Source organism: Centruroides vittatus, unplaced genomic scaffold (genome assembly GCF_030686945.1).
Source record: "Centruroides vittatus isolate TY-2023 unplaced genomic scaffold, ASM3068694v2 contig_1158, whole genome shotgun sequence".
Lineage (NCBI taxonomy): Eukaryota > Metazoa > Arthropoda > Arachnida > Scorpiones > Buthidae > Centruroides > Centruroides vittatus.
The window spans coordinates 768,408-788,149 of record NW_027120744.1 but is presented as its reverse complement, the minus strand read 5'-3'; the positions used below and the strand labels follow the sequence as shown (position 1 = coordinate 788,149).

Here is a 19,742-nt window from a genome sequence, read left to right as displayed (position 1 = left end):
TCTAGTTTCGTTTTAATAAATTTCTAGAATAAATGTTTAATTTCAACCCGTTTTTGGAACCTCACACTTTGATACTGCGTGGATAATCAAGAAAAACAACGCAGCAAACTATCAAAAAATTACGATCTTTGGCAATTTATCCATTTAGTGGTTGCACAGGCTGCATTATCAACCACCAACAAGAGTTGAAAGGCAAAAAAATGTCCGAGCCTCATCCATCATCTCATTGAGTGGACATTTTTTTCTTTCTTGTCATTGTTTCTTGTATCGGGTTAACATGGAGGTTATTTTCCGAAAAGCCGGCCAAAACTCTGCTTGACCACAAGAAATTTCTCGCGTAGAGCCGGGGAAATGCCTTCCGGGAGGTGTTTCAAGGGTAGTTGGTGCCTATTTAGGTGTTAGAAACAGGGAAACCCGGAAAACTCCATGTGGACAGCTCGTCCTGGCGAGGCGCGAACCTACGACCGAACTACCAGTGTTTCGGGAACGTGTGGTCACGGCGGTCATTTTCAGCATACAGGGGCAAGGAGAGTGAAAACACAGTACTTGTCAAGCTATAGCGCTCCGAAAGATGGTAAATCAGTACAAAAGAACGTAGATGATCCATATTAGCTATGTTTCTTTTTATCGGCAATGATAAATTTTAAAAAATTTTAGAGGGTGCAGGAAGGAAGTAATTAATATACTTTATAAAATACTACTGAGGTCTCCGGTTTTACTCGGAAAAATTATATATTAAAGATAAAATTTAAAATATTAATACAGTATATATATATTAATCGAATATGAACTTTCAGTTCCAAAATTTTTGACAAATACAGAGAGAAAGTAACGCTTTAATATAAACCAGGGGTCACCAAACTTCACGGCGGACCAGATAACTGATAGAATAACGACCGCGGGTCGCATAACCATTTTATTCAATACAGCACAAAGACAACCAACGTATTTATTCACCAATATAAAAACACGATAGTTGCCTTTGTTAAAAACTTCACTGCAGATACTTACACAAAAAGCACTCTGATATCCGAAGTCGCAAAGAGTCGCCGAATTTTTTATTTTGCTGATTTTCTTAAAAATTATATTATTGTCAGATGCAAAAATCAGATTGAACCACTTCTGGCATTTTTACTGATACTTATTTTAATTTTTTCTGTATAGTAAGTTTATCTACAAACTATGATATTTCCTTATAAATAATTATATTTTGCCTCATTTGTGGCACCGTGCGGCGGCGGTCCGGATGAACTGACCTCGCGGGCCGTAGTTTGGTGACCCCCTGGTATAAACAAATGACATTATTGGCTTTTTATTTTTAGCGAAAATATGTTAGGCCGTTTTATAGTTGAGAAATATTTTTGGGTCTCAAAAATTACTTGCACCCTCACCTCTTTCTAGGAATGTGATAAACTTTCAACAATGTAATAAGCTTATATAACTCGGTGGCCGCACGTAATTTTATGCTGGCCGAATGTGAGAATTCTTTCTCCATTACTTACACACACTACACTACTAAGCTTATTTACTTCTATATATATATGTGTGTGTGTGTGTGTGTGTGTGTGTGTACTGTACACACAGGTACTCCTCATTTTACGACCTATCTGCCTCGCACTTACGACCAATCGAGTTTCGATCTGCAATTAGGGGAATCCCCTTTCTCAGCTTTAGTGTCGGTCAGTGGCGTATGGTGACATGCGCACTTAGCGTACTGTATTCATTCATTCATTCATTAGATTTAATTAACATAACAGAGTTATATGCCCTGATTTCGCAAAGCATTATCAGGGTTACATACAAGGAACAAGGATATACAATATGTACAAATGTGAGGACCCGAACGGGGTTCGACTAAAAAGGGACGAAATTGGAGCTTTCCATTGTTTAATGGAAGTTTTTTTCTGTGTATTTAAAACAAAGGAAAAGAACGAATTCGAGAAACACGCGACGAGAGAGGAATCAAGTTCTGTCGCGACGATGACCTCTCCCGCGCCCTCCATCGGGTTTCGAATTGGCACCAGGTGACAATGAGAGACCAATGAAGAGGCGATTTGGGGGAGAAAGATTATAAAATCGTCGTTTCAAGGACATTCGGGGTTCTTGGTCTTCGGTGCAGGGTGCTCCGCTACTGGGTTCCGGATAAAGTTTAACAACGAAGTCTGGATCGTCGCTTCGACCTGGTCTCCGACCTCCGCTCCCGACGAGTTGCGACCAGGTACATCCCGCCGCCGAAAGCGTCACAACAAGTCGTGCAGTGTGCCCCGGGGCCGACACCACCCTCCTCACCTTCATCGGAAGTTTAAACGATCGACGGGACTATTGAACTGTTACACGGACTGATCCGCCCGTTGGATTGGTGTTACGCCGAATTAAAAGCATTTTTGTAAGCTCCATTTTTATGTTTATTAAACGGTTTTAGATGGTAACCTGTCTCAGTGATGTCAGTCCATTCCCACAAGTCAGTCTGACCGCTCGACCGCCGTAACTTTCTTTCTCTCCCATCGGCTGGCCTTTACACAAAGTAGAATGTTAGATCAGGTAACAGATTTTCTTACAGTAACAAGAGGGGTAACGATGCTATTAATAGACGAGAGGTATTAACAATTACAATATTAAAATATATAGCAGTTTAGAGAAGCTGCAATAAAATCTGTAGGAATAGAATATTTAGCGTACAATACAATAAAGCTCGACAATGTAGGTTTACATAAATTAGTTAGATACATCAATAAGTGAGAACAATTTCTAAATCAGATGATATGCGAATAAATAAAAGGAGACAAAGTTATTAACCGTTGGTGACAATTGGTAACATTTGATAACAATACGAAATTCAGATACATATAACAACCGGAAAAAGGTTACGACACGAACCCATAAATTTGAAACATTTCGCGTAAGATACAGTAAAAACCCCTACAATGTGAGTTTGCCCAGATTGAACATTCCACCACTAGTATATCACAAACTGTAAGGTATTACAGATAACATAATTTCTGTACATAAAATACAATGATAATTTTAAATATGTAAAATATCGGAATAGCTACAAACATAACATATAGATTAACATTAACCAATACAATATTTTTCATAAGAGATATGCTATATACAAAAGTGTTAACAGTTATTTACACTACATATCCTTAGTATATATAAGGTAACAAAATATAATCTAATACTACAGTCAATTGCAGATGTACTGTCCAGGAAAACGAGTACATTTCTTCTATACTTCTTAAAACTTTCCAATGAGTAAGACTCAGGAGATAGGTGTGACTATAAAATATTTTTCAAATAGTTGGTAAAGTAAATCATGAGTGTCCTTATCCATAGTTAGGTCTTGTATTTCACACGGCCAAGAACGGTTTTTGTAGATTAGAAGAGCACGTAAATAGTGTCTTTCACATTCAGTCATAGGACACTCAAAAATATAATGTAAACTACCATCAATAACGTTACAAACGGGACAGAGGTTATTAGTGTGTGATGTGAAACGAGTAAGATAAGAATTGAAACGACCATGTCCGGTATAAAATTGTACAGAGTGGTGAGTAACAGCGATCCAGGTGTTGTGCAAAAATTTTTTGATGTCAGGAAAGAATTGTCTAGTTATTGATGTATTTAAATTCCAATCTCTTTGCCAATCCTCGATCATTTGATTCCATAGAACGGCTTTCAGCACTTTTGTGGAGACCTTGTTATAACTGATAATTATATTCTGATCCTCGGCAGCCATCTTGGCAAGTTCATCTGCCCGATCATTGCCCCAGTTGTTACAGTGAGAATGAGTCCATTGAAAGTAATATTCGTTATCTGTATCCACTAATAGTTGTTGTATATTGAATACTAAAGGATGAGCAGACTTTCTCCTAATCGCAGAGAGAGATGAGAGTGAATCAGTAATAATCGCAATTTTAGTATTATTGGCTACCCTTTCACACCACTTAATTGCTTGCAAAATTGCATAAAGTTCCGCTTGAAAAATATTACAGAGTGAACCGAGTCTAAATAAGTTGCAAAAGATTTCAGTCTCATTGCGGTACATTACAAAACTTGCCCCAACATGACTGTCACACTTCGAACCATCGGTATAAATAGTGATGACACAGTCAGTAGAAGAAACCTCATTAAATCTAAAGTTAGTATAAGGACTTATGGCATATTTATATGGAATGTTTTCCTCCCAAGACTCCCCATCGAAGAGGTCTGACACTGAAGCAGAAAAATTACCACATTTAATCGACCAGATTTTATGTAAATAGTTTATGTATTTGTCGACTGGCGGTTTGCGAGCAAGTACTTGCAAGCTTGCGTTGGAAGATGTTCTAAATGCCTTGGTAATCAACAGCAGAGCTCTACGTTGTGCAGAAATCAACTTTCTTTTTGGGTGTACTTTTTCAACAGCAGAGCCCCAGGTACCGCATCCGTAAGTTAGAACAGGTAGAAAAATGCTGTCATAAATTGTTTCCATAGCCTTGTAGCTAAGGCCCCAGGTCGTCCTAGCCACCTTGGCAAAAGCATGCATGATGTATCCAGTATGTCTGGTGATATAATCAATATGATTACTCCAAGACAACTTATGGTCTAGAATTATCCCCAGGTATTTAAGTTCTTTCACCACCTTTATATGTCTGCCATCCATCCGAAGAGTCGGAACACGTGCATAAAGATTCCTTTTTCTTGGTTTGCTAAACACAATAGCCTTGCTTTTTTCGGCATTGAAACAAAGTTTATTCATTATCCCCCAATTGTGTATTCTTTGCAATGCAAGATTCCCTTTAGTTTCCAAGTCAGCACGGGACTTTCCTCCAAAGAGAACAAAAGCGTCATCCGCATAGGCGATCAGAGCGTCTTGTCCGAAGTCCTGACAAAGAAATCGATCAAAAAGTACAATCCATAGTAAAGGCCCGCAAACTGAGCCTTGGGGGCATCCTCTCAAGACATTACGGTGAAAAGAAAGGTGACCAACAGTAAAGGTTACAATTCTATTATCAAGATAATCATTAAAGAGTTGGTAAATGTTACTTGGGCAATCAAAGGTCCTAAGCTGATGAAGGACCAAAGGCCACCATGCTGAGTCGAAAGCCTTACTTATATCCAAGCTCAGTCCAAGAACATAGGTGTTATTTTCTAATAGGCTCTGGATTTTTTGTACCACCGTTTCAATAGCGTTAGTTGTAGATTTCTGATGTCTGAAACCGTATTGAAAGTTGTTGAGTTTGCTTGAGGATTCTAGATGCCATGTGAGGCGATTAGTCATTAACTTTTCCAAAACTTTTCCCATGATAGGCAAGAGAGATATAGGCCTCAGATCTTGAGAAGAGGACGATTTAGGTATAGGGACAATTTGTGCCATTTTCCATAGCTCTGGAAAGACACCATGGCGCAAGCACATATTATAAAGTTGAAACAGCTGTGTCGGAATAATTTTCCATAACATTTTTGCTATATCGACAGTCAAACCATCAGTACCAGGTGCTTTGCCTGTTTTTAACTCTCTGAAGGCTGAGTCTATCTCATTATGTGTAAAAAAGGGATCAATCTTAGAGGAAGAGAATGGAAGTGACCTAGCATCTCGCAAACGTTTATGCCATATAGAATCTTCATCTTCAGTGTCATCCACACAAAACTTGTCAAGTAAGGTCTCTACGGTATCTTCTAAGTTTGTAGTGTTATAATTTCCAGCGCAAATTGTCGTAAGAATAGTACTCTTTTTTAGTTTACCAGTACACATTTTTGTTAGATAGCCCCAAGGGTTCTCTGAGGCACGAGAGCAGTAGTCTTTCCAAGATTGCAATTTGATGTTTATAATCCGATCTTTGTAAATACGTTGATGTTGCAAGTATTCAGAACGACACCTTTGTCTGAATAAATTTGAAGTTTGTTGCATAATTTGGATAATTTTACAACGATCCTATATTCCCGGCACAAGCTCCTCGCTTTTTTTTTTTTTTTTTTTTAACTCTTTTCGCCCTGTGGGCACTAAGAGGGCCTCTTTTAGTAGGCCCATTATGGGTTCGGCCAGGCCCACAATGGGGCGACCGGGTGGTGAGGGACGGGGCCCGACATATCCGAACGGACCACCCCCCGAAAAATTCCTGGGGATTATTCGACCCGTTCGGATTCGATCCCGGGTCCCCCAGAGCGGTAGGCTGCCACCTTTACCGCTCGGCCATCCGGCCGTAAGCTCCTCGCTTATCGACCAATTCGCTTAACGACGTAGTCGTCGGAATGGAACTCGTCGTAAAGTGAGGAGTATCTGTATATATGTTTTTGTTGCTTTTTTAACTCTCTTCCCTGTAGGAACTAAGAGGGCCTTTTTTGAAGCCCATTCGGTTTGTCAGTTCCACAATGGAGCAGCAGAGTGATTATGGACGAGATCGGACATTTTACTTTTATCAAAACATTGGAAATTGCCGTATTTTACGGACTATAAGACGCACCTTAATTTTTAAGCAATTTAAAAAAAAATACCTATAAGACGCTCCTGAATTTTGGAGGCAATTTTTCGAAGAAAAAAGTGCGTCTTATAGTCCGTAAAATATGGTAGATCGTCTCAAATTGAAAATTAACTTACTGTACAGTACATAGTAATTGGATTGTTGTTATTGCTTTTGTATTTTTTTCTTTTTTGCAATTTTTGATATACAGTCGAGTCCGCATAAGTCGACACCCCAAGGGGAAGTGGAAATGTGTTCAGTTATCCGATGTGACGACTAAAGCGAAGTCGGAAACAACCACAAAACTACAATTAGGAAAATACAGTAGTGCGTTAACTGTCTCGACTTTCTTTTTCAACGATCATGAACGCCTTGAAAACATCATCTTCGCAATTGTCAATTGTTGGCAAGTAACGTCTAAGGATTAGCCGGATGGCCGAGCGGTCAAGGTGGCATCCTACCGCTCTGGGGTAGGATGCCACCGGGATCGAATCCGAACGGGTCGAATAATCCCCAGGAATTTTTCGGGGGTGGTCCGTTCGGATATGTCGGGCCCCGTCCCTCACCACCCGGTCGCCCCATTGTGGGCCTGGCCGAACCCATAATGGGCCTACTATAAGAGGCCCTCTTAGTGCCCACAGGGCGGAAAGAGTTAAAAAAAAAAACGTCTAAGGATTCTTAATGCGTCTAGCGTGAGAAAATGCAAAATTGGATTCTGGTGTGACGTTGATGTAGATTGTATATTTTCTTTTTGTTTATCTGTTATTATTTTATATGTTATGGACAAAGTGATTAATCATTATGAATAATGACCAAAAAGAGCGGGCAGTGTAATAAATATAGATTAATTTATCAAATTGACCGGTCATTATGAATACTGCTATCACCTAGTCAGCGCCGGATCCAATAGGTGCGAGGCCCGATTGAATTTTTTTTTTGCGGGGCCCCTCAAACTTTAAATAACAAAATTAATTAACTGTTAATTTACATATTGAAATATGTTGTTTTATTTTCAATAATAATATACCTAGATATTTATTTTTGTAACATGTACTATTTTTAAATATATAAATTTTGACGTAATGCGGGGCCCCTTCAAGCGCGGGGCCCGATTTGCACCAATCGCTCCAATCGCCTAAAATCCGGCCCTGCACCTAGTCGGGCAAAGTGATAATAATAAGTTGAGGAATGATCATCCGACATACGCTAGCTAATCGGCACTCAGTTGCGTGTGCGTATCGTGTTTAGTACCGAATTTAAAATTTGATTAAAAAACCTCCATTTATATCATTTAGAAATATTTATTTATTGTGAATTATTTCAAATTATTTTAAAAAGAACATGTTATCTTTTAAAACTAAGTACTATTAACTATACAGTAGAGAGTCATTTATCCGAATTAATTGGGGACTGGAGTTCGGATAACCGATTATGTACTGTACGAAAAAATATAACCTGTCCGATGTTGAAATTTTTCTCCGTTGCGTGTCGCTTCGTGTTGAATTTTCGTCGATTTTAAGCCTAACGAAAATTTTTATAATAATAATCGAGGCTATTGTATCGTTAAAAATCATTTCTTTATTTTCTACAAACAAAATAAATGTATTGAATTATATAAAAGCATAAGAATTATACTTTAGAAATAAATCTAGTATCAAGAAAGTTCGATTCAGCACGACACAGTTTGACTGAAAAGCGTTCGAATAACTGACGTTTCGGACAACAGGTGTTCGGATAAACGACTCTCTACTGTATTAATTAAATGGCAAAATTTTATCTATGTGCATCATCTTGGCGGTGGTCGCGACTGTTTGTGCTCTCGACGGATTTCTCCCGGAGGGGAGCCGCCGGCAGACCGCCGATTGTTTAACGTTACTGGATATTAATACATACTAGTTATTGATACGTGTGTTCAAGAACTACCGTGAATAAATAACTAGTGACGTCAGTGGCGTAGCGTAGTGGAGGCGGCAGGGGCGGAACTTTTAAGGAGCGGTAGAATTTCACAATAAATACACAATAATGATGATTGTTTTTTGCCAAAAAGTTCTTTAGAATTACTGTATATTTTAGTCTTTTGAATTGAGATACCTAAATAAGGGGACGGCTGATACCCACGCTACGCCACTGAGTGACGTTAAACAATCGGCGGCCTGCCGGCGGCTCCCCTCCGGGAGGAATCTGTCGAAAGCACAAACAGTCGCGACTGCCGCCAAATTCGGTACTAAACGCAATACGCACGCGCAACTGAGTGCCGATTGAATAGCGTATGTCGGATGATCATTCCTCAACTTATTATTATCACTGCCCGACTAGGTGATAGCAGTATTCGTAATGACCAGTCAATTTGATAAATTATTGAAATTTATTACAATGCCCGATTTTGTTGGTCATTATTCATAATGCCCGTATTAATCACTTTGTCCGTAACACACACATATATATATTAATTATATATTAATAAATAAATCGACTCCCCCACCTGAAAAAAAATGAGTTTGCACCACACGTGCGGAGTGAATTCATTTTTTCAGGAGGGGATGACGACTTATCAGAGTGTGGACAGCAAAAGTTTGTCGACTTATCCAGTGGTGACAAGTTAAACGGTGTAGAGTAAACCGGAGGTTTTTTTTTAACATTAATGCCTATGTAAGTCGGCCGGGACCACAGAAACTGACTACTTAACCGACGGTGTCGAGTTATCCGGGTGTCGACTTATGCGGACTCGGCTGTATTTGCTAGAAGTATTTAATTTCTACAAAAGCTAGCAACGCTTAATAATTCCTACATAGCAATGAATAAATAATAAACTTTATTCTGAAATGCTATTAATATTAGCAAATATTTAAGAGCATGACGTTTCACGAAAATCATTATACATAAACCATATGAAGATTTGGACTTCCAAAATTGGGTATCTTCCCAACAATGTGGCCATTTTTCCATCACTCCATTGTTCAGAGGTTTGTAGTAACTCGACGTATGCATTTTGAACTGAAATGTATTCTCCCGTTATTCTTTAGCTAAATTTAATAAACAAAGTTTTAGAATTCATATAAACATTTTTATATAAATAAAAAATACAAACTAAACATGATTGGTAGCTTACCAGTTTTAATAATAAATTACCTTATACGGCCGAATGGCCGAGCGATGAAGGTAGCGACTTACCGCTCTGGGGGACTGGGATCGAGTCTTGGACGAATCTAAAGTACAAGAATTCTTCGGGAATCGTCCGTCTGGATATATCGGTCCCTCATTGTGTGTCTGACCAAATCCATGCTTGCTAAAAAAAGCTCTTAGTGCCAACGGAGTAAAAAGAATTTTAAAATAAATTACTTATAACTATAATATTTGTATCTTGTATTATTAAATTCAAACAAAAACATCTGAGATGTAAAAAAAATTATGGCAATTTAGATGACAGTTAATTTTTTTTCAGGAGTTTTTCTTTGGTAAAGGTAAGCTTGGCACTTGAAAGCGAAATGTAGAAAACTTGTACAGGTAAAAATCTTGTGGGTACCGCTCGAAGCTCCAAGCCAATCTTTAGGCCGCCGACTAAATGCGCCGCCAACCGACGCTTTCGATACGCCGTTTAGAAAAGTCGTTATTAAAAATTTTAATGGCATAAATGTGAGCTTTTGTAATTCCGAGTAACATTTTGAATAAAATTCATTTGTTTCCAATTTTATCTTTATAAGCTTAAAATTACGCCGTAAAACTGAATTACTCTATGGGGAAATTCCCGTAAACTTTGACTTATCGACCCGGAAGTTTAGCCAGCACCTCACTGATAACGAGAAAGGCCTAAGTTTAAAATTTGAGCTTTCTATTTCTAGTAGTTTTTCTCTACGAGCGTCTGCAGTGCCGGATGAAAAAAAAAGAGAAGAAAAGTTTTTTGGCAATTTTTGCACTGTTTATATTTCGGCAACCGCATTAGAGAAAATCTTTAAATTTTGCACACTGCTTAAAAAACAATTTTCTTTCGAACGAGATATTCAGAATAATTTCTGGTGTTTGTGGGCGGAGAAATCGACCCCCAAAATTCGGTAACTCTTGATTCCTGTATATGTAATCAGTCAGTACTTTTTTACTTGGCGGGGAGTTACTGCCGTGACTCCTAATGCCAAAGTAATGTGCAAATTGAAAATTACACACTGTATTTCAATTATTTTGTTATTTTTACATTACCCGTATGCGAAAATAGATATCGGTTTGATTTTGACACATCAGGGAATGGCTCTCAAGAGATTTTTTTAAGGAAAACTGGCCCCTATTTAAGTGTTACTAACGTGAAAAAAGCCTAGAAACTTCCGTGTGGCCAGCCCGTAGGGGAGCGCGAACCCACGATCAACTACCAGTGAGCACCCCCTGGATTTTATCCACTAGATCAGCGGTCCCCAACCTTTTTATCGCCGCGGACTGGTCAACGTTTGATAATTTTACCGCAGCCCGCTGAGGGGAAGGAGGACGTTGATTGTTTATATTTTAGATTGTTTTGATTTAATAATTTTAATTTAATTGTATTTCAACATGCCTTCAAAAAAAATACAATTGCACAACAGAAGCAGTCAAAAGTGTGAATGACAGAGAAATAACAGAATTTGACGTCATTATTAAAGGTAAAGGTACAAATAGCTGCAAACGTAATTGGACCTAATGGAACTGACGTTAAAAGTCCAATTGCAGCAAAGAGACGACGCAAATTTTACAGAACTATATTATTGCAAGCTCACCGTATCAGCGAAAACGCCTCTAGTTTGTAAGAATTATTTTTTTTTTTATTTTTTTTTTTTTTTGTATATTGTCTGTGCTTTGTGTTAAATCTGTTAATTGTCATTCTTCTTGTAGTTGATGTCATGCTTGTATAGATTAGTAGTTATTATTGTGTTATTATTATTTATTATTTGTTATTACCTAGATGTTACTTTATTCTGGTTAAACAATTTTTCCTACTTGTAAATCATATATTCATTGTATCTCTGATGTGTTTTATCCGGTTATGTATTAACGGCACCGGTTATGTACCTATGGTATCTTTTTAATTAAATAACTGAACTGAACTGAACTGAACATGCCTTCAAAATAAAATACAGTTACACCAAAAAATGAATATAAAGTGATTTAACATTTTAACTCACGGTTTTAGGTGACGTCTCTCAGCTCCCGGTTAACCTCTCGTCCATTGAAAGTCGCACAAACCCGAGAGAAATACACCACAGTAAATAAAATGAAAATAATTTAATGTTCCTTGGGCGGCCCGGTACATTTGATCCACGGACCGGGGGGTTGGGGACCACTGCACTAGAACACTTGTGGGCAGCGTCGTAACTAGTCATGCGCCCGGTGTGAGCTTCTGTAACTACGCCCCAAAACTATGATATAAAACTTGGTCCAGGTCATTCCTACGCCCCCCAGAGTCTGCGCCCTGTGCCTGGGCACCGCCCTAGTTACGGCACTGCTTGTGGACACAAGACATTGTGTTGAAATACTTCTGAACAGACTTACAATACGAGAAGATACGAATAGAACAATAATTAATAGTTCTGATTTTAAAGGACAAAGAAGTAGGCCACAAAATTAGACAGGAGTTTCAGGTGGCGGCCAGAACGCGCGAAATAAAAATGGCGGTTACTTTTGCGTGAGTGCTCGTCATTAAAATTGATCGGTTCGGCATTTATTCTGAATTCGGGCAATTCAACTTTATGCAATTAAATTAATTTTAATTTATCAAATATTTTTGAGTTCGCGTTATGGTTAGTCCCTCCGTTTAGGTACTGTACTTCTACAGAATATAAAAGTGAATAAACGAAAATTGACATTAAGTTCAATTATTTCTCCTAAAATATACTTATGGGTAATTAGGTATATAGGAGATAGGCTCGAATTCACTTTTGTGCCTAGGGCCCGTGACATTGTTAAGTAATTCATGAACAGGCCCACAGTGTATAAAGCTGTAAGAAAGCATTTATGACTGCGTAAAACGACAGAGGGCACGCGCTTCGAACCACTGTGCCTGGACAAAGCGCTATTTATCAACAGATCCCTCGTGGTCATCAATACACAGCGAATTGCCTGTTAACCCTGTGTTAGGCGCGCAGGGAAGTTGAACACGGCGGGGCGCGTGGGGTGTACGTGCACCCCGCGTGACTAAAGGTGTTACTGAAAAAATCAAAATTTTTTTCGCGATTTTTTCGTTTTTGACGTTTGTGGGATTGTGTTTCTGATGTATTAATCAACAATACTACTTAAAATATATCTTTTTTATTTATTTATAACGAAAACAAAAAAGTATTACGTTTCGCGAATTTTTCAGGAAAAAAATCGTCAACTTCAAAAGTCTATTTTTCAAACTGTAAACAAGTCTGTTGCTATCTAATCGTTGAATCGTATTCCCGTATGTGTTTTTTAACTGTTCCAATCATTAAATGCTTTGTCACAAACCCCGGGCCAAAAATATTTCAGTATTTCCAAAAGTACACCTCCTGAAACTCTACAGCGACTAGAGATAAAAAGGCGAATTATTGCCAGATAACATCGATAGTTAACTTCTTTTACATTGTAATTGGTTACTTTCTTTGTCCGTTATTACATCCACCAGTAAAAACAATTGTCGGTAAAATTCCCGCGAAATGCCACGCCCCCGCAGACTACCACTTTGACTTATGTAAACAGTCGCTATAAAATCGCTTGTTTTAATCGTTTTTTTTACTTCTAATTTGGTAACGAGAAATTTTCTGACGTTATTTAGACAAATAAACATGTTTTCAGGACAATTTAGCAATAAATATTTCCAAAAACGCCACTTTTCAAACTTTCAATGCTAAGTCTATGGGACACTTTTTTTCCGTTTATTGGCCTTAAAAATCTTATTTACACGCCTTCTATGGTCTTATTCGTCATTTGTATTATGACTGATTCGATATCAAGCAATGACCGTTTTTTCAGTACACTAACTCGGGTCCACCCCCTCCAATGGTCGCGCTAAAAAAACTTCCTCCGTTAGGCGCGCGGGGTGCAGGTGCACCCCATGCATTTTGCTGTGTTTTTTTGTAAAAAGTTTTTTTTCCTGGAATTTTTAACATTTTCAGTGCAATCTTCAGTACTTTGAAGGAAGGTACTGAGGGGACCATTTTTGAGCATTCATTACATGAAAAAATACACGCGTTTAAAAACGTTTGGGGTGCACCTGCACCCCGCGCGCCTAACGCAGGGTTTTTAACGTATTTTCTCGCAATCGCCTCTGGTGTGGTAAAAGTGATGCCGTGAACCAATGTGTAATTTGTATTCTTTGGGACAGAGGAGGTGTGTCAATGTGTGTTTGATCGTAAACAAAACATGGAACTTAAACAAGAGGTTGTGAGTGATTTACACATTAATCCGAATTATATAAAAATTTCAGGAAATTTAAATGTCAAATGTCTGGTAAGATGATTATTGCTTATTTACACAAATATTGTGTATTGTTTTTACTGATTTTTTTTTTTAGCAATTATTTCAATAGATTTAATTGATTCTTAATACGAATAAATGGAATGGATCGAATGGATAACATTTTTAAGAAAAAATTACAATCTGAACATTATAATACTGTTTTGTCTGATATATTTTATGCATTCAATGAATACAGTCAGCTGTACAAATACAAAATCCTTGCAGCAAAACATTGTCAATTTATAAGTAACAACAATAAAACATATTTTTCAATACTTATTCAACAGATTAATCAAGAACCAAAGTATAAAGACAAATGACATCAATACATTGAGAATATATAATAATAGAAACAATTTTCTAGTTAAAAACGTGTTTCTTTGTCTTTCCTTGTAGAATTTATGACTTAAAATCATGATTGTTCAACCGTGATTGTAGCTGTCATAAATAGTTTTAAAATTTATTATTTTGAAACAAGTACACAAATTATAACTGCTTATTAGTGATTTAGTTTTGAACATTTTATCAATTTAAATTATAAAACTATAAATATCATTAAAAATTTTGATTTATTTTTAATAAATATTACTCTTTATTTCATTTTTGGCTATTGATGTTTAAATATTTCCTTAAAAGACATACAGTATGAGTTACAAACATTTTATTCTTTATATTACAAAGCTTTTAATTGAACAATATTTTTGGATTAATTTATAATAAACACAAATAATAAAAACATATATTTATGATTTAAATATAAATTACAAAACTATAAATATATGTTATTACTATTATATATTAAAAATAAAATTCTGAATTAAAGCAAATTTTAGAAAACAGCCTATAAAAATATAAATGTATAGTTGGAACATAGTTCAAATTGTAAACTTATAACATTTTACCCATAGCATATTTATAAGAGAAAAACAAACATTTGACTCCCACAGATTAAGAAATTAGAACAATTAAATGAATTAGAATTATAGAAATTGTTGAAATTATAGAAAATAATAGAAAATCATTGAAAATGCACGAAAACAAAATCAAAATTTATTATGGAAAAATGCTTCAAAACAAAATAACATAATGTTGTTTTTTTGTTAAATTTAATGTTAGATTATTTTTAAATAATAATTTGTAAAACTTCAATTTAATTTCTTAAAATTTAGGTCTTAATTCTTATAATTACATGGATATAAGCAGTGGTGGTATTCAGTTGTACAGTACATGGTGCTAAGTAAGGGTGAACTCTGAAGATTCTTTTTATACAGCTGTATATATTATAAAGTAAATATCACACAGTGCTTGATATTGATGAAGGCTAGAATTTTAGCTAGTACTGGATTCTGAATACTGGACCAAGACCAAATGTTGACAAGTAATATGAGTCATCCATTTGCCAAATTCATTAACTACACAAAAGAAAAAGTTGAGAAATTGATAAAATAATATAAATTCTTTTTAAAATTTAAATGTAAACAAACATTGTAGAATGTATTATTACAGGCAAACTTTTATCTAATGACATAAAATAATCACTTTTATTCCAAGGATATATACTATTTTGCATTTTTCACAAAACTAAGAGAGTTAATCCATTTGGATTGTAAATGGCTCGTATTTGTATAAGCACTTAAAAGAATGAGGCCTTAGTCAAAGCTTAGGTTGGCTATATCTAAAAGCCAATTCACAGTCCATTTCTGTTAGACATTCCAGTTCAATGATATATGCTGAAGATTGTTGATCAATGTTGTGTTACAGTTCAACAGCTCATAGTGTATTTAGTAGTATTTTGGAATCCAATAGGATACTTATTTACACATTACAACAAACATACTTCCATGATGTAGATCTGTTTGAAGTTGGCTGCTATTTATCCTTTGTTAAATCAAGCTGTTAAACAATATCTGCTAAGTTCAAATTTTTATCATCATATCGTTGTAGCATTCCATTATGTATTCTACTGGAAGAAGGTTGTTAAAAACGTCAAAAAAACATTTTAGTATTAAATTTTTGCTGTTTATTCAAGGTTATTTGAGTGTGTTTATTATCATTTGTTATCAAGCACAATATAGTGAAATTATTTCAGTCAGACCATATTTATATATTTAATTTTTATCTATTAATCCAAGAAACAAATTGTTTGCAATTTTGTTACAATACAAGTAATACCTTTTAGTTTTTTTTAATGCTCTTTTAATCCATTGTTATAAAATTGATGATTTATACAGCATTTGTTAACAGTTAATCAATCAAGGTTCAAATGTTCTCTGTTTTATATTTTTATAAGATGATGCAATCCAGCATTTGCATTGAGTAGTGCAAAACACATGACATGACACAATTCTGTTCATTCTTGCTCAATGGCAAAATATTGAATTTGATCATAAACTGAACTTTCTGTTAGACCATTGCAAGGTTCAGTGGCAAGCCAGCAATGAAATGAGACTATTGACATGATGAATGCCTTAACAGAATGACTCATTGTCAATGGATGCAAGTGAGATAGAACATTTAGACTATGAAGCTGCCATTAGATATAAGAATACTAAAAATTCTTAAATTATGCAATTTGAATTAATTTTTCAGATAAGATTCTCATACAATTATTTATTACAACTGTATATATTTGTTTATTAATTCTAAAATAGAATCATAAGTTCAAAAACATTAGTTTTAAATAACTACTCACATACCAAAATTACTTAAAATAACTATGCACATGGAACCATTCATGGTGTAATAATGAAACAAAAAAACCAGGGAAAAAACCTTTTTTTTTCCATTTTTTTGATGTTTCATTATCACACCATGAATGGCTCCATGTGCGTAGTTATTAGTTTTATTTAGAAACAAATAAATTTTGAAAAAAATTGTAATTTTAAATTTTTGATAAAAGTTAAATTGTTAACATTTGGATACTAATCTATTGCAACAGAAAAAATACATGCTATACATTACAATCAAATTTGTCCCTAATTCTATCCCAATGGTAAAAGATGTTTCTACATATTCCAGTGCAGTTAATCCTCATCTTTTTTGCATTCAGCTTTTGGGAAATTTGCTCTTTCATACATAGTTTGATACTCATAAATTGCTTTTCATATGACAAATTTGGACTTTTGTACATTTTAAGCTAACAAACAATAATTTCAAGCCATTGTGCAGTGATACTTTCTGCCACTTTTGGTTTGGTATTGTTAAAATCATTTGTAAAAATTAGTTTTTATAATCTGTTTTCTGTTTACTCTGTGGTTTTAACATTTTAAATAATGTTTATGCATTGTAACATATTTACCATAAAAAAGGTAAAACTTTCAATGTATGTAAGAGATTTTTTAAGTTTTTTTTAGCCCTCTGGGAAACTCCTTTATAATATGCAACTCTATTGTTCACCTTTTAGACATTTGACTTTCATATACATTTTTCAAAATGCTTTGTCTGAAATTTGAGGTCTGGCTTATTTAGTATTATTCTTTGTACTTAGATATTTCTATAAGATTATTTTGTAGCATTATTTTAATAATTTGTTTTTAATCAGTTTGTAATTAAGAGATATAATTATTAATATTAATTAGAATCATATATGTAATTACACCTAATTAATAATTGGTATATTGTAGTTTTTTTAAAATACAGTGATACCTTGGTTTTTGTCAATAATCCATCCGAAAACAATTGGCAAAATCTGAAACCGATGAAAACTGAGGCAATTATTTCCATATGAATCAATGTAAATCCAATTAATTCATTCTAGACACTCCAAAATACCTATCAAAAACAAATTTTATAGAGAATTAATATAGCATTAAATAATAGAAGCAATAAGAAATTAACATAAAAGACTAATTAGCATTAAGATGAAAGCAATGGAATTCAAAGAACTTCCAGACACACTGTAAATTAGACTTACTTCTATCCCGAACCGAACAGTGCTAATATTTCTTCTCTATCTTGTCTGTTCACCTGAAGAACCAGAGGTTCAAAAACGTTAGTGAGGAAAGAAAGATAGAGAAGAAATATTAGCACTGTTCAGTTCGCAATGGAATTGTTCAGCTAGATACATGGGGTAATGTCTTGTCTTGTAGAAGTTAGTTGGACATGAGCTTCTAGTCTATATTGCCCCGTGGTAAAGTGTGACATAATTTTCATGTCTCTTACTCCATTATTCATTTTGTACTGCTTGGTCTGTAACATGTAATTCTCATATACTCTATGTATTCTGACACCATCCCAGTTGTGCATATGCGGTACTGGGTTTGTGTACTAATCTTTGTACATAATAAAGAAAAAGATTGATTGATTGATTGATAATTTTCATGTAATAGTAGTTGTATGCATTTATGATGGTCATATCACGGGGAATAATGCCTTCCGGGAGGTCCGTTTAAGGGTAACTGGCCCCTATTCAGGTGTACAGACGTGGAAAAAACCCGGAAAACTTCACGTGGCCAGCCCACCCTGGCAAAGCACGAACTCACGACCGAACTCCCAGTGTTCAGGGAACAGAACTATTGGCCAGTGGTAGGCTGTCGCGGGGTAATGTTCACACAATGAGAAATAACGCCACACTGCGCTGGAAAATGCGTGGGTCGCCCTTTGTTTTTGCAAAATTAGCAGCGAGGTCACTTGAGCACGCCAACGAAAACTGAGAAAAATTTTTCGCAAAAAAATCCGATGAAAATCAAAACTGACAATAACCGAAGTCAATGAAAACCAAGGTATTACTGTACAAATAAAAAATACATCTATTTTTTATTGATCCACTGATCCAAGGAAACATTTTTTTTTCATGCAATGATCTTTGGAAAAAGTATACTTCTGAAGTACAATGAAATTACTTCAATAAATACAAAGATTTTTAATTGTTTAATGTCTGAAATTATTTTTTTTCTGTCATTATTTATTATATAATAATAATCTAAAACATTTTTGTAAATAAATTATTTTAAATATATTTCTCTTATATTTAAATATGATAATTATAGTTAGAATTATCATATATAATTTATAACTATATATTTGGTTTCAAAATTTTATATTCAATAATAATTAATTATAATTTATTATTTGTAATATCCAGGTTCATCAAAGTTGGCTCTCACAGTTGTTAACAGAGAAGAAGATTCCATTAAATTTTTCAGATTATGATTCTTTAAGTGACACAGAATGTGAATTAATTTTAAATCAATCTTCTGTTCAAATGTCTTCATGGCTTGTAGTAGTTATAAATGCAATTCCAAAATGCCAAGGCAAAGTCCAAAGGTGAAAGTAAATTTATATAAATCAATGGATTTAAAAATAATATAGAAATAATTTTTTTAAAAAATTAAATAAATATAAATGAATTTACTGGTAATGTTATTATATTACTAACCATTGTTTAAGTATTCCTATAAATAGCATTATTTAAAATTTAAATTATTCATTTAAATGTGATCATTAGTAATAACATATTTCTAAATTTTATTTTAGATATTTTATGATTAAGTTTTTATAATATTAGAATCAAGCTTTTACAAAATAAATTATATTGTATAAATTTTAAATTAAACAAATAACAGGTTTTCTTGAATTACTACTATAAAAGTTTTCATTAAAATACTTTTTTGTAAGTTTAAAATTTTCATCTGGTTATTTTATTTTGTTATATTTAATTATGCAGTGATTAATAAGGAATTCCTGTAATCTATACAGTGCTTCTATTCTGTTTCTTTAGTCATAATATATAACCAGCCAAAATACCTTAAAGAATTCCTGTTGATTTTTTTTATAAAATAACATATCTGTGATTAAAATAAATTTTTTAATTAAGTAGCTATTTATGCAAAAACTTAATCTATTCATGCATTTTTTTTCCAT

The 19,742-nt window shown here is 34.7% G+C and overlaps 1 protein-coding gene across 1 annotated transcript in view; it reads left to right on the top strand.

Moving 5' to 3' along the window:
- The first annotated feature begins 13,670 nt into the window (after window positions 1-13,670).
- Window positions 13,671-19,742, top strand: part of Wdr81 (WD repeat domain 81) — a 94,907-nt gene continuing 88,835 nt past the window's right edge. The window contains 2 exon segments of the mRNA XM_067275837.1: window positions 13,671-13,871; window positions 18,964-19,145. Coding sequence (XP_067131938.1) covers window positions 13,785-13,871; window positions 18,964-19,145 — 269 coding nt within the window. The 5' untranslated portion in view covers window positions 13,671-13,784.